This window comes from Leptodactylus fuscus, chromosome 4 (assembly GCF_031893055.1).
Source record: "Leptodactylus fuscus isolate aLepFus1 chromosome 4, aLepFus1.hap2, whole genome shotgun sequence".
In the NCBI taxonomy this organism is placed as follows: Eukaryota; Metazoa; Chordata; class Amphibia; order Anura; family Leptodactylidae; genus Leptodactylus; species Leptodactylus fuscus.
In genome coordinates, this window is record NC_134268.1 from 198,311,576 (window position 1) to 198,325,259 (window position 13,684).

General features: G+C 42.6%; 1 protein-coding gene across 12 annotated transcripts in view; it reads left to right on the top strand.

The window, feature by feature from the left end:
* Positions 1-13,684, top strand: part of PARD3 (par-3 family cell polarity regulator) — a 441,643-nt gene that overhangs the window by 266,211 nt on the left and 161,748 nt on the right. For all 12 annotated transcript variants that reach the window (XM_075271584.1, XM_075271589.1, XM_075271591.1 and 9 more), the window contains one exon: positions 7,534-7,761. In XM_075271584.1, the coding sequence (XP_075127685.1) occupies positions 7,534-7,761 (228 nt within the window). The remainder of the gene's footprint in view (positions 1-7,533; positions 7,762-13,684) is intronic.

Genomic DNA, 13,684 nt, shown 5'->3' on the forward strand with positions numbered 1-13,684 from the left:
ATAACTCGCAATGATTTTTCTCGATAGGTTCTCAGCATTGAAGGGGTTTTATGATCGCTACCTAATTTTAATACTGATGACCTATCCACAGCCTAAGTCATCTGTATGTGAACTGTGGGGGGCTGAGATCTGGACCCCGCACCAATCTGCTGCTCTAAGAGAATCTGGATCACATACAGGCTCTCCTATTCAGATAATAGGACCGGCCCTGCAGACTTGTTCACTGCATAGCAGCGATTTGGGGGAAAGATGCAGCACTGCACGTGCTCCCTGTTCACTGGCAGCTTTTGGAACAGCTGATCAATGCGGGGTTCAGGTATTGGACCCCACGGATCACATTCGGGTGACCTATTCTGTGGATATATCGGTATGAAAAATCCACTTTAAGTCCCCATGTTGCAGAAACGCAACTTCTTTTGTTGCAGATTTTGCTGCGTTTTTTTTGAGCCAAACCTACGAGTGACCACAAAAGGAATGGGAAATCCATAGGAAGCTTCTACACTTCTACCTTCTGCTCAATCCACTCCTGACTTTAGATCAAAAAAGGCAACAAAATATGCAACAAAAAAAAGTTGTGTTTCCGCAACGTGGGGCCTTAGTCTAAATTGGTTTTCTCCAGATTCTTGTTCTTTGCAATTTCATTGCCATCAGTTGAGATGTCGATGAAGTAAAGTTGATATGTAGTTGCCAGCTTTGGTGTACGAGAAGAGTCTACATGCGCCCTGTTAAAGTTGTTTGTAGAACATAAGGACATCTAGAAGTTTTTCACTGGATGTGGATCCAGCAGGTGGCGCTGCCTTGGCTCCGGATTTGCTATCTGGGCAGTCCCACCAGTCATACCGGTAGCTAACATACTCGCTGCCTCATAGTCCAAGTCCAAAGTAAGTCAATATGCTTCATCTGAATGCAACCCTAACTTTAACCTGTCTGCTTTGACATGGGAAGAATATGCAAATCTGTCTTCCATGATGTAATTAGGAATTCAGGTGCCTCAGTGTTGCATACCAATAGAGGGCGCTCACTGGAATGTGCAAGTCTGTCTTCCCTGATGTAATTAGGAAGACAGAAACTTAGTGATATAGCCCAATAGAGGCTGCTCCACACTGTGTGATGGCAGTCATAAAACAGTCCTTGGAAAGTGAATCCAGCAACCAGCCACTTGTTTAAAAATATATCATTTTATTGGCATACTTCCATTAAAATCGCATAATGCTTAACATCTAGGTGACACTCCTTCGATGGACAGAAAGACAGCTAAACGCGTTAGCTGTCTTTCTGTCCATCGAAGGAGTGTCACCTAGATGTTAAGCATTATGCGATTTTAATGGAAGTATGCCAATAAAATGATATATTTTTAAACAAGTGGCTGGTTGCTGGATTCACTTTCCAAGGACTGTTTTGCCCAGGAGCGCCCCGGACCGAGGGGCTCATTCCGTGCACCGCTGCTTACATACAGGAACGTGAGTGTTACTAAAGTTGTTCTTTCTCCAATATCACGGTCCTCCTCTGTTAGTGGGCTGTATATATTTTCCCTCCCTTTCCCCCGCATTTTTCCTTGGTACAGTTGATGGCAGTCATAGGAGATTTACGTGGACAAAAGATGTGGTGCTTAAACATCCTTGGAGCCCATATATTCTAGGAAGCGCCGTCCCTTTTAATCCAATATTAAGAACAACTGAAAGGTCATTGTGCACTAGCAGTTAAAGGGATAGGCAGCCTGTGATCAGCACATGTCAGGTTAATACCGCACAATCCTTTCTTTTACTTGCACAAATTAGATTTGGCCTGACTCGTAATATAAGTGGTTTGATAAAAGCGTCTTCTGTCCAGAGGGTCGTGAGTTATGATGTCGGAGGGGAAAGGTCAGGTCTTTAACCACATCGCTACCTGTTTGCAAAAAGATAAATATTTTATTAAACAGCTCTGGTCGGAGGGAAGCGGAGACATCACATAATGGAAGTATCTGTCTCAGAGTTATAAAATAATTGTATTTCTTGCTACGACTTGAGAGGGTCAGAGGTTAACACATTCCACTGAAAGAGATGGAGAAGAAATATACAAGTGCCAGGAGAAAAGTAGGTGTCAAAATTATGCTAATAAATCTTCGTGTTTTTCTCCCTTTTTAGTTTAGATTCAGACCAGTTGTGAAAACCTTGTTGTGCAGGCTCCAGATGAAAGCCGAGAGATTGATAAGCGGTGGAAAGTAAACATCTCCTCCGGCCGACAACTTAATAGAGCCTTAATTATTTTTCTCTCTGGTTTATTTGGGCTGTCTGATCCTTGTGAATGTTTAGAGTGAAGTGCAAAGGTTGGAGCGAACTTCAGCGGTAAACCACAGATCATTCATCCCGCATGGAAGCATTAAAGCTATTAATGCATTTTGCAAAGATTTAGGCCTAAACATTGACACCTTCTGTGTGACGACCTCGAGACTCCCTACAGTGTTGCCTTCGCCACCCACCGTGATATCACGTGTTAGATTAGTCCAGGAGTCTCAAACTTGGCCCCCATATAGAAAAGATTTCAAGTTGACGGGTTGCATTGCTTGCAAATTTGATGCAAAATTGCTAAACGTAGTCATTTGAACTTCAGTAGCGACCCTACAGTAATAAAGCGAGCATTGACATTATAGATAATCGCCAATCCCCATAGAAATATTGTCTCCCCATAGAAATTTTTTGATTCTGCCCTTACGTACAGGTTGCTGCCCTGTAGAATTATAGTGCCACCATAGAAATACATGGTGGGTCTGCTGCCCCAGTAGAATTATATTGCCTCCATAGACCTATATAGTGTCTCCTATGTACACTCTGACGCCCCCATAAATATCCTTTACATAGTGACTTTATCCTTATATACAGTCTGCTGACCCGCCCCCATAATAATCCTACTCTTTACACTATTACCTACCAAAAGCGATCCAGTTGTGTGGGAAAAGGACACCTTCCCCTCGACACCCTGAGCTCTGATGTGACCCCATTAACGGATGCTGGCATACTCCTCCTTCCGCCTGGTCTCTGCTGTCCCAAGGATGTCTCCAGAGCTCCAGTGCCCCATGGGCCTCAGAATACAGGAGACAAAACTGCACCAGAAAGAGTCAAAAGAAGAGATATTCAAAAATAATATTGGTCCCAAGTGGAAGAAAACACTTGATATCAGGGATATATTGAGAGGTACAGCATTGTGCAAATGTGTTAGGCAGATGTGTTGCAAAAATTTAAGTGTTAATAGTAGACAAAAATAGTGTGCAAAAGAGAAGTCTGAATCCCATCATTATTTGGTGTGACCTTTGCCCATTGCCTTCCGCCAGTTCTTCTCGGGACTTGCAGACAGTTTTTGTCAGAAGTTGGCTGGGAGATTGAAGTCCAGCTCTTCTGTGGATATAGGCTTGCTCCAATCCGTCTGCCTCTTCGTGTAATCCCAGACAGACTGGATGATGATGATATCAGGGCTCTATCTGTGTCGGCCGTATCATCACTTCCAGGGCTCCTCCATCCAATTGCTTTACCCTAAAGTCTTTGCCACTATGAAAACTCGGAAGGGCGCAGTCATGTTGACCTTTTTGGGAGTTTTTTGCCGGATGCCTATCCTGATACTGTATTCGCAGACAGATTGCCATGTTACAGAGAAGAGGTATTTTTCCCAATCCTTACAGTCTGCCATGTTAAAATAAGAAAAAAAAAAAATCCCTCCCACACTGACTGAATTTTCATGGCTGGTTTCAGATTAGATTCTCTTCATTACCTTGATCAGCATCGGAATATTACTGACAATTCTATATAATCAGACTATATTTGACCTTAAGTCGCCCTCCGGATAAGTGGCCAATCATAGCGGCACTTAGCGGCGGGCGCACTGATTCAGCTGTTGATTTCCGTCAGGTAATTGCCATGAATTCCAATCCTATTTAATAGTCTGCCTTTTGTATGAGCGAATACTGTTAAAGTGCGGGAGAAGGCAGAAAGCAAAAAAAAAAAAGTAAAAAAAATTAATAAAATTATTAAACTTGTAAAATATTTATTTAGTGAAATGGTATTTAGCAGCTATTTCGAGAGATCTATTTGCCTGAAAGAATTTCCCTTGGCGCTGTAGAGCGATCAGCTTCCACCCGGTGTATTAGGCGCTAATGTCGGCATGTTTGTTTGATATCTAATAATATACAGTTTTCATAAGCTGTAAAACGTTTCTGCTCACAATAAAACTTACACACGCTTAGGAATGTTTTTGTTCTTAGTTTGCCGACTGTTGTGCTAGTTAGAGTTACAGATCGTGCCGAGGAGCTGCTCTACTTCTAACCATGGGCAGGAAATCGGGACCTTTGTCAGCCATTTTGGAGCCCGTGGGCTACAGTATTTAGTCACCCAGTCACCATACAAACCATTTTTTCCCTAATTTCTTAAAAAATATGAATAGTCGGGGATGGGCAGAAATTTCTAAGCAAGTTGGAACGGACACCAGGTCCTAGTATATCAACCCAGCCTCGCAGTTAGTTTAGGGTCACCTGAAGCAATGGCGTTCGCTCACGTTTTTTGTCAATATGCGAATTTTGGGTAGTGAGGGTGACCATTGATCTAAAGAGGTAAGTGGCAACGTCTTCACTTCTCCATGGAGCTGATTTGGATATTGTCATAACCTTTGATAACAGGGAGGGGGAGGGGACATTTTCAGTCAGGTGACCCTAAATCTATCTGCAGAGCTGGGTTGTTGTGTTGGGTTCTGACTCCCTTTAAATTTGCAACTGCACTCCCTTTAAGGGGTTCTCGCACTGTTAGGCTAAGGTCCCACGTAAGGAGCTCCAGCCAAAAAGGATCAGAAATGCATCACGGTTTTTCTCGAAGAGCTTTTTCCTCAGCGGATTTTCTGCCTCCATTATGCCAATATGGAAACTGATGTTTCTGTAGGTATAAATGACATGCTGCGAATTGCAAAAACACGAGAGGTTTTCATATCACAACATTTCCGTGGATTATTTTCTGCACGTGTGTGACAGGGTTAGCCAGAATCTCATCCATTTTGCAGTTAATGTAGAATGTAGGTTTTTTTTGCTGTGGCATCTCCGCTGCAGCAAAATGCAGCATTTACGCTACATGGCCTCAACCTTGTCCAGGTTGCTTTAACTTTTTACACATTAGGGGAGGGCAGGAGAAAAAAACCCAAAAAGTTAGTTGTCCCCCGATTTACTCCCAGCAAGGTCCGTTCGTGCTGCTTTGGTGTCTTTGGCTGTAAGTCCTTGCTGGATGTGATGCCCCTTACGCCAGGTTCACACTAGTGTACGGTCTCCGTTCTGTGGTTTCAGTCTTCTGCATGCAGAAGACGGAAAGCTGTCAGAGCGGGTCCGGCCGTGAGCGGCGGTGAGCGTTTTATCCTCTCCGCCGCAAAACCGTTTTTTAAAAAATCGGACACAGAGAACTGCATGTCCAACTCTGTGTCTGATTTAAAAAAAACGGTTTTGCGGCGGAGAGCGCAAAACACTCACGGCCGGACATCTTTCAGACCCATTCAAATGAATGGGTATGAAAGAGTCCTGCAGGTTTCCGTCTCCTGCCTCTGTTTTGTGCAGGAAACGGAAACCTGCAGAACGGAGACCGGGCGCAGATGTGAACGAGCCCTTAGGCATTTAGCGACCCTGTAGTGAAGTCCTATGTCCCTCACCGAAGAGTCAAGGATGGTTAAGTGGGGGTTGAGGGTTTTTGTTTCTGTGGGGGTTTTTTTAATTTTCCTCTCCCAGTCTAGGTTAAAAAAAAAAATAAATAAAAAGACCATATACGGTGTGTGTGTGTATGTATATATATATATATATATATATATATATATATATATATATATATATATATATATATATATATATATGTGATCTGGCCAACCCCTTAAAATAATCGCAGTTTGCCACGCTGCTTAAGAGAGTGGAATCTCATGATGGCCACCGATTACCTTCTCACGTGTCTTCCGTCTGCTGTCAAAGTTTATCTCTCTCTCTCTGTATTTGATCCAAAAACTTGTCCAAGTAAGGATTGATTTAAAGACATGAAGGTTGGTGTAATGAGTCTGGCATGGTGTGTGAGCGCTTGTCATTTCAGTACTATCTGTACAAAGCATCTTGAACTCGCACTTGACAAGCCAATACTAATTAATAAGCGGTGTCTGTGCTTTCAGTAAGTGACGGCAAAAGGCTGAAGAGTGCCCCGCTGGTTAATAACATCGTGCCAAAGCCATTCTCTCCTTACAGCTGGTCTGTTGTGAATGATTTGGGGGAAAAAAAATAATATAATAGTCATATATTTAGTTGCTGATGCCTTTTATTCACAGAGCACAAGGCACACCTAGATTTATGTCTGGAGATAACTTGCTGCGAAATCGCAGATTGCAACGATTTGTCCCCAACATCTGTGTCAAAAGTAAAAAGTTGCTTTTGCTTGTTCAGTGTAACAGTTGGTGGATCACTTTTCTGCAACGCATGTACACTCGGGTGTTGTGATTTTTTTTATTTTTTGTAAAATGCTGCAAAATTCCAGAAGGGAACGGTTAACACATAGCATGTAATAATTCATGGGCGATCTCTGTCCCTACCAATAGCAAATGTTACGTGATCCTAGGTATGGCTAGCATGGCACAGAAAATGTCTAAGTCTGCAATATCTTTACCTAAAACGGCAAAGTTATAAAATAATATAACTCTGTATTGGGAAAGGGGTTGTCAGAAGAGGGCAATCCCTTTTTTTGTACAGTTATGGCTTCTCTCACTCCACATCTGGCCATATGTAGTAGATCAGTTGGTGTGACCAGGTAATGTATGTGGGTCAGAGCGGGTACTGTATCATATTAAGGAAACTCCTTTTCTGGTGTACAGTCTTACAGATCATACATGTTGTGCTGAAATTATAAGCTCGTCTTGGTGGAAAACAGGAAACTTGCTCTAGCTCCACCGTTTGGAAGGTTGCTTCCTGTAGATCAATGCCTGGTTTTCTATAAACCTATTGACATGATATGCAATTATAGCTAAACTATAATTTTTCCTCCAAACTGAAGAAAAACTCATGTCGACGGCTGTTTCGGGGTTTTATCCCCTCTTCCATGTGAAGCAGTCACTTTTGGAAGGTTGCTCCCACTAGAAACCTAGTACCCCTTCTCTACCTCTTACCCAGCCATCCAGAACCCAAAACCGCTATCTAAGGAAGGGTTTCTCTTCATCTTGGAGGAGATATTATTTTTGGTTTTAATCCCAGATCATGTCACTGGGTTTCTAGAAAACCAGGTATTGATCTCTAGGAGGTTGTAGAGCAAATTTATGTCATCTATGGACACAAAGGAAACTGTCATGTTAAAAATCTGTAGACCAGGACTATGGATATGAGTATATAATGACACCTTTGTAAGTGAATATGAAAGTCTATATAATAGGGACACCTCCCTACAGGGACATAAATGGGTATATAATAGGGACACCCTCCCCTAGAGAATTTCACTGAACTCTTTTATCGTCAATCATGCACCGTCTTATACTAATCCCAATTAACTTTTCCTCTTGACCTCTAAGGTTCCCCCAGCAGAGACGTGGGGCCTTCATTAGGCCTGAAGAAATCCAGCTCATTAGAAAGTCTGCAGACAGCCGTGGCTGAGGTGACTTTGAATGGTGACATTCCTTTCCATCGCCCACGCCCGCGGATCATTCGAGGACGGGGCTGCAACGAGAGCTTCCGAGCCGCTATTGACAAGTCCTACGACAAGCCACCTGTGGATGACGACGATGAAGGAATGGAGACATGTAAGTTTCGACCTCCATATTTCCTTCATAGAGGAGGACAGGCCAGTCCATGATCACTTTTGGCTTAATTGGTGTAATCCATTTCTTTGTATTGAGCGCTCCCACCTACTACCTGTAAATGGGAACGCTGTCAAGTTTATCTGTATCCGAGAGGAACAAAGTGGTTCCTTTACGTCCATATAAAGTGGAGAGAGTCCGGTCTGTTACACAAACTACTTGTTCCTCGCTCGTCTCTCCAGACGTCTTAGCTGGCTGGAAATGATACATACCAGATCTTGTTAGTGCTCATTTCCATTTTCTCGTCATGTCCCAGAGTAGCAATGTACCCAATTTAGACAATTGATTTTTTTTTTTCTTGTAGTAGAATTACTAGGATTTTATTGAGGAAAGTTCAATAAGACAGTCCACTTAATTGATTAAACACAGAAAATCCTGACAGAGTGTTCCTCATGTACGACCACGCCATAGACCGTCAGCGCTAGGAACCTTGAAAATACAACATTTCACTCTAGACAAGGCTCTTCATGGCGCCACATGGAAGATTGTCGAACAACAATTCTAAATTTTTTACCTTCAAGTTTCTCTGTTTTCTCAAAAACAGACACACTCAAGTTTAGTTCATATCTGTGGCAGGTCTCCATTCTCGACACCCGGCTCAGATGTGATCCACGGTTTTTCACATTGTCTGCCATTTTTGGTTTTCTGCTTAGGTTATTGTCACGGTCCTCTGCTGTCTTGATTTCTGCAGATATAAGGATACGTTCTGTTATGTCACAGCCTCTGATGAGGACGCTTCACAGCCAAGATACAGAGCCTTATGTTTCCTGTGCTTGGCACAGTCAGATATCAAGAACCCAAGTCACAGCTCCGGTTCTTTTTAAGTGATTTTATACATCCCACACACATGCTGCCATGTTGGGACATAAGCATCTGTTCAACGCCATTGTCGTGAAAAGTATTAGGGCTCATTCACACGGGGCAAGAGGGGATGGATTTTGGCGCTGAATCCTCCTCAAAATCCACCCCCTCACCCTAGAGGTCTATGTAGACCGCTAGCGTTCTTTTTTCTGTGAGCGGTATGTTCCCGCTCACGGAAAAAAGAAGCGAGCTGCCCTTTCTTCAGGCGGATTCCACGGCTGAATCAGCCCTGGCGTCCGCCTCGCTGCAGCACCCTCCGGACTAGGCCCATGCATTTGAGCCTACTCCAGAGTGGGAAGCCGCGACTGTCTCGGCAGGCACATTTTGGTCCTATTCTGACGTGGCATCCCGTGTCAAAATCCGGACCAAAATACGCCATCCCGTGCCCCATGTGAACGAGCCCTTACCAGTTTAGGGTCCTTGTTAGATACTATATAACCCTAATAAATTCTTCTGAAATGAAGATGATGTGGAGAAGGTGCTTTATATTCTTTCGGTGAATGCATAGGTACAAGCTTTTTTTTGTTTGTTTGGCTTTATTTTTAAATTGTCTTTCAATTCTTAAAATTTTTAATGTTTAGATTTTTTTAAATAAAGTTTTTTCAAATATATATATATATATATATATATATATATATATATATATATATATATATATATATATATATATATAATACATATACACACACACACACACACACACACACACGTATGTTAATGTATTTATTTATTTATTGCACTGTGGAAAAGATAACTTACCTTCCCTGCGCTGCGGCCTGGTGATTTCCTATGAGACATGGGCGCGCCCTGATCTTTGAATCTTCTATTATATCTGTTCCTCAGCATATTGATAGAGCAGTCGCTCCGAAGACTATCATGTCTGTGAATGTGACAGGCCTTTCTCGCTTCTCATGACAATTTTTGTTGTCGGAGACAGTTTTCCACTTTTCAGCTCTCTTAATATAAAACGTGTATATCCACAATTGCTGTTGGATTCTTTGATTCTCCGCCATGTACATATGTTTATTACATAACATCCACAGATTTTATTATGTTGCTAGTTCCTAGTCACAGAGCTGTCAGACATGCCGATCTGCGGTCTCCGCTGCTTGAGTGATAGAAGTCGCTTATTGAGTGTTATGTAATACTTAGGTGCTTTTTTTTTTAGTTTTTGAGGAATGTTTTATGTCTGTTTTCACTTCTCATTCGGAATAATTACAGGATTTCATGAACGCAATCTGTGAGCGACAAGAGTTAGTAAGGAAATGGCGTTTTCCTGTCCTGGCCTACGTTGAGGGATGCCATGTTCGCTAATGACGCTGAGATGATGAATTGTAATTATTCATCATTCTGTTTCCATACATTGAGCCGCCACCTCGCACAATTGTGCCGTGCCCTTCTCCACCCACCATACATCTCTTTAAATTACTAAATGATGTTTGCTGAGGTCATCGCACAATGGGAAGTTTCTTCGTGAATGGCAGCAAATTAGATTACATTTTGTCTAGCCTTGGATTTCATGCGGCAGAGAGGCTAAATGTCAGCCTTTGCTGGCCGGACGCGGGCTGAGAGGTTAGATTTGTGTAAAGTGATCCTAATTAGCCCGGCCTAAAGGGTATCACTGTCAGCTCTCTGTATCGGGGGCCTCAGATAAGGGACATAATGTGCTGACACATGGACAGTGGCATCTCCACAGCAATGACCACATAGCCTTTCAGCCCCTAAATTGGCATACCTGTCCTATTTAATCCTTAACCCATTCCTGGTCTCCTTCAGTGCCAGACAGTCTTAGACTCCCAAACCCGAGACCTTCCATTCTAATGAACACCACCATACAGTACTATGTAACTCTATGGGGATCCACAAGTATTGTGACCATCTGATATTAACCATATTGCAATATTCTATATAATCTTCCTTTTCCGGTGAAGGGAGCTAAAAATAAATGCCTGTGTCTTTAACTATGACTTCTACTTATCTGAATGGTTTTGGGCTGTTCTTGTACAGAAAGAATGTAAGTTTACAATGAAGTCTATGGAAAGGAGAGGGGAGAGGAGGAGATAGTCCACAAAATTCAATGAGCCATATGTGGAAGACCAGATAGTAATTCCTGATAACCCAGCTGTGTTACAGTCTCTCTATAGAACACGTCTCTCTGCTTTAAGGGGCTCACCTTTGCCTTCCCCCTCTCCGTTGACTTCTATTGCACAGAAGGAGGTAAATAAGTGAGGAAGCGGGCAGTTTGCTTTAATGAAGTCTATTGAAAATTTTATCTTCAGCCGCTATATGGATTTTTGAAAAATAGTAAAAGTTTAGTTAGTCCTCCATTACTGTATAAACACTAAATACCATTTGATTTTGCTCCTGTATCGTTGGGGCAGACACTGAACGTAATCAGTCTCCTTCCCCCTCTGATAGCCGATAGTGTTGTCCTTTCTTATTTTCCTTCTTGGCTACTGTGTCCTGCCATGCTTCTATCTCTGCCCTTTTCTGACCAGCAGGGCAGAAAGCCATTTGTATTGGCTGGTTTTCCATGGTCACTAAGCAGAGACAGACTGAGCATGTGCGTCCACCAGCATTCAGTTCAATAGGTGGATGTGCACATTTTCATTCATTTTGAGCACCAGATATATGACTTGAGCTACAATCCCAGACACTGCTCATGGACAGGAGAGGCAAATCACCGCGGACTTCATTCTGCTTTGTGTGAATGGGTTTTTAAAATCTCCTTCGCTAGTATTGTACTAGTGTATTTATGTAGATGGCCTTAAGAGCTTGCACTCTAGCAGCTTCAATACTGTTTGTGACGGTATTGGAATGGTTCCTGACAACCAGACACCTTTTCCAGAATGTCTCCATACATATGGTGCTTGTTCGGCCATGTATGAAGTTAATGCACTTCCTTACTAATAAGCACGGTCATACATGCCCCATTTGTATATGTACGCCACGTTATTAGTCCACGTACAGTCATTGTAGCATACTTGTTTTTGCATTGTATCATGTCAATCCCGTGATTCTGTATAATAGACTCCACTTACATGTAACCATATGAAATGTGACCTGGTACCCCGGCTGCAGTCTCACCACTGCCCTCAGAGACCTATTCTTTGTGCTGTAGAGTCCCAGCTGGTTCCTAAATTGTCTCTTTAGGTCGGGGAAGGTTGAGAAGCCTGAAAATAATCTAATAAGAGCAGATTGCCTTGTTTGGGGTTTCTGGTCACAAAAACCACTGTGCTTGCTCTTTGCCTTACTGAAATTACCTAGTACAGCCGTGATACCCATCTCTTCTACATTGTCAAAGTCGGCGACTTTCAGACGGGGCGTCATCTTAGTATTCTGTGATCAGCAAGTTGGCCATCTATTTTTTTCCCACTTCACATTATAGATGCAAGCTTGTGAATATTGTATGACCAGGCTATAGGAATGGCAGGTCATTAGTTAGACATATAATTAATATATAATGGTATAAGGGCGTACTATTATGTATGCAATAATTACCAAATCTACTGTATGGAAGCTTTGTAAGTTATATGGACGGGGGCATTGTAGTACACCAGCATGTATGCACTTAGGAAATGGAGGGAATAAATTCTCACCCTGGGTAATGTCATTCATATATGCCAAGTACAAAGACAAAGAATGAACACGAGAAAATGGTGGAAGCGAGCGGCAGAGAATAAAAGTATAAAAGCACAAACATTTCTATATCACGATAGTACCTGAACCCGGTATCCCATCCTCCTTGTAAACTGGGCCTCATTCACTTCAGTAGGGATTAGGATGGGGCTGGAGTTAATTAATTTAATCCCATTAAATTTTAATTGTTTGATATTTTTGGAGAGAATAATCTTTTCTTGCCTTTTATCGTAATACCCTGTTTAATTCATTGTATAGGGTCAGACCGGCGTAAGGAGTCTTATAAGACTATTATAGGACAGGGAATGCTTTCTGATAAAAGGATTATGAGTCCAGGAGGGAGACTGCTGCCTTGGGTAACTACCCTAGAAGTCAATGCATGACCCTTTAAAAACCCTTGCCATATGACTTAAGACATCCATGGCGGTCTCCACAAGGAGGAACAGTAGCCCCCCAGTCTTAGTTGACTAGGTTCCAGTTCCGCTAGCCATCCAGGACCTTGCTAAATCCACATGTAAAATTTTTTGCTGCTTAAAGTGTTATTACCCGCTGCCTTTCATGGCTGAGATGGGAATAACCTTGCCCTTGTCCCCCTGAGATAGTCGGGAGACACAGAAGCACCCGGGTGTTTTTGTCCTACAACACGGTTTCCATACCTCTCTAACGTACACAAACAGATTGAAGTGGTCCGGAAATTCTACTTTTATGGCTTGTCCTTAGTATTAGCCATAAGTATCTGATTGGTGGGGGGGGGCGCACAGATCAGCTGTATGGGTCCACTTTCCAAAATGTACTATACAATTCATTTGCTTTGTGTCCTGTGGAGAGGCTGGCTGCCGATACTGCATGTTATCTCCCATTGACGTCAATGAGTACTGAACTGCAGTACCAATGCTGGCCACTAACTGAGGACTGCAGCCAAGAGCCTCTGACCCAGTACCTTAGATCTGATCGGTGTGGGCGCTGCCTCTCTCTTCCTCCCCCAGATATTTATTTTGGCCTATCATGAGCCATAAAATTGAAATTCCTGGACAACCCTCTAACTCGCTCTATGCTGGTTTGATAACTCTCATTTGTCGTTGTGGATATTACAGAAACGGTAGAAAAGCTATGAAGGGTAGAGTAGCCTAACTGTTTGGGCCGAGAGATGTTACGTCTATTATGTTGTCTCTGTTCACACTGTAGGTTATCAGAATGTTTTTTAATTTTTGAAGCCAAGTGCTGAGTATAGAAAGGCTCTTATTGTATCTAATACCCCAACAGGTGATACCCAGTCCCATCTGGGGCCATTCAACAGCTCTGGAGAGTGGGGTAGGTTTCAAGTTAGTCTTGGCTCCACCGCTGATACATTACATCTTGACTATAA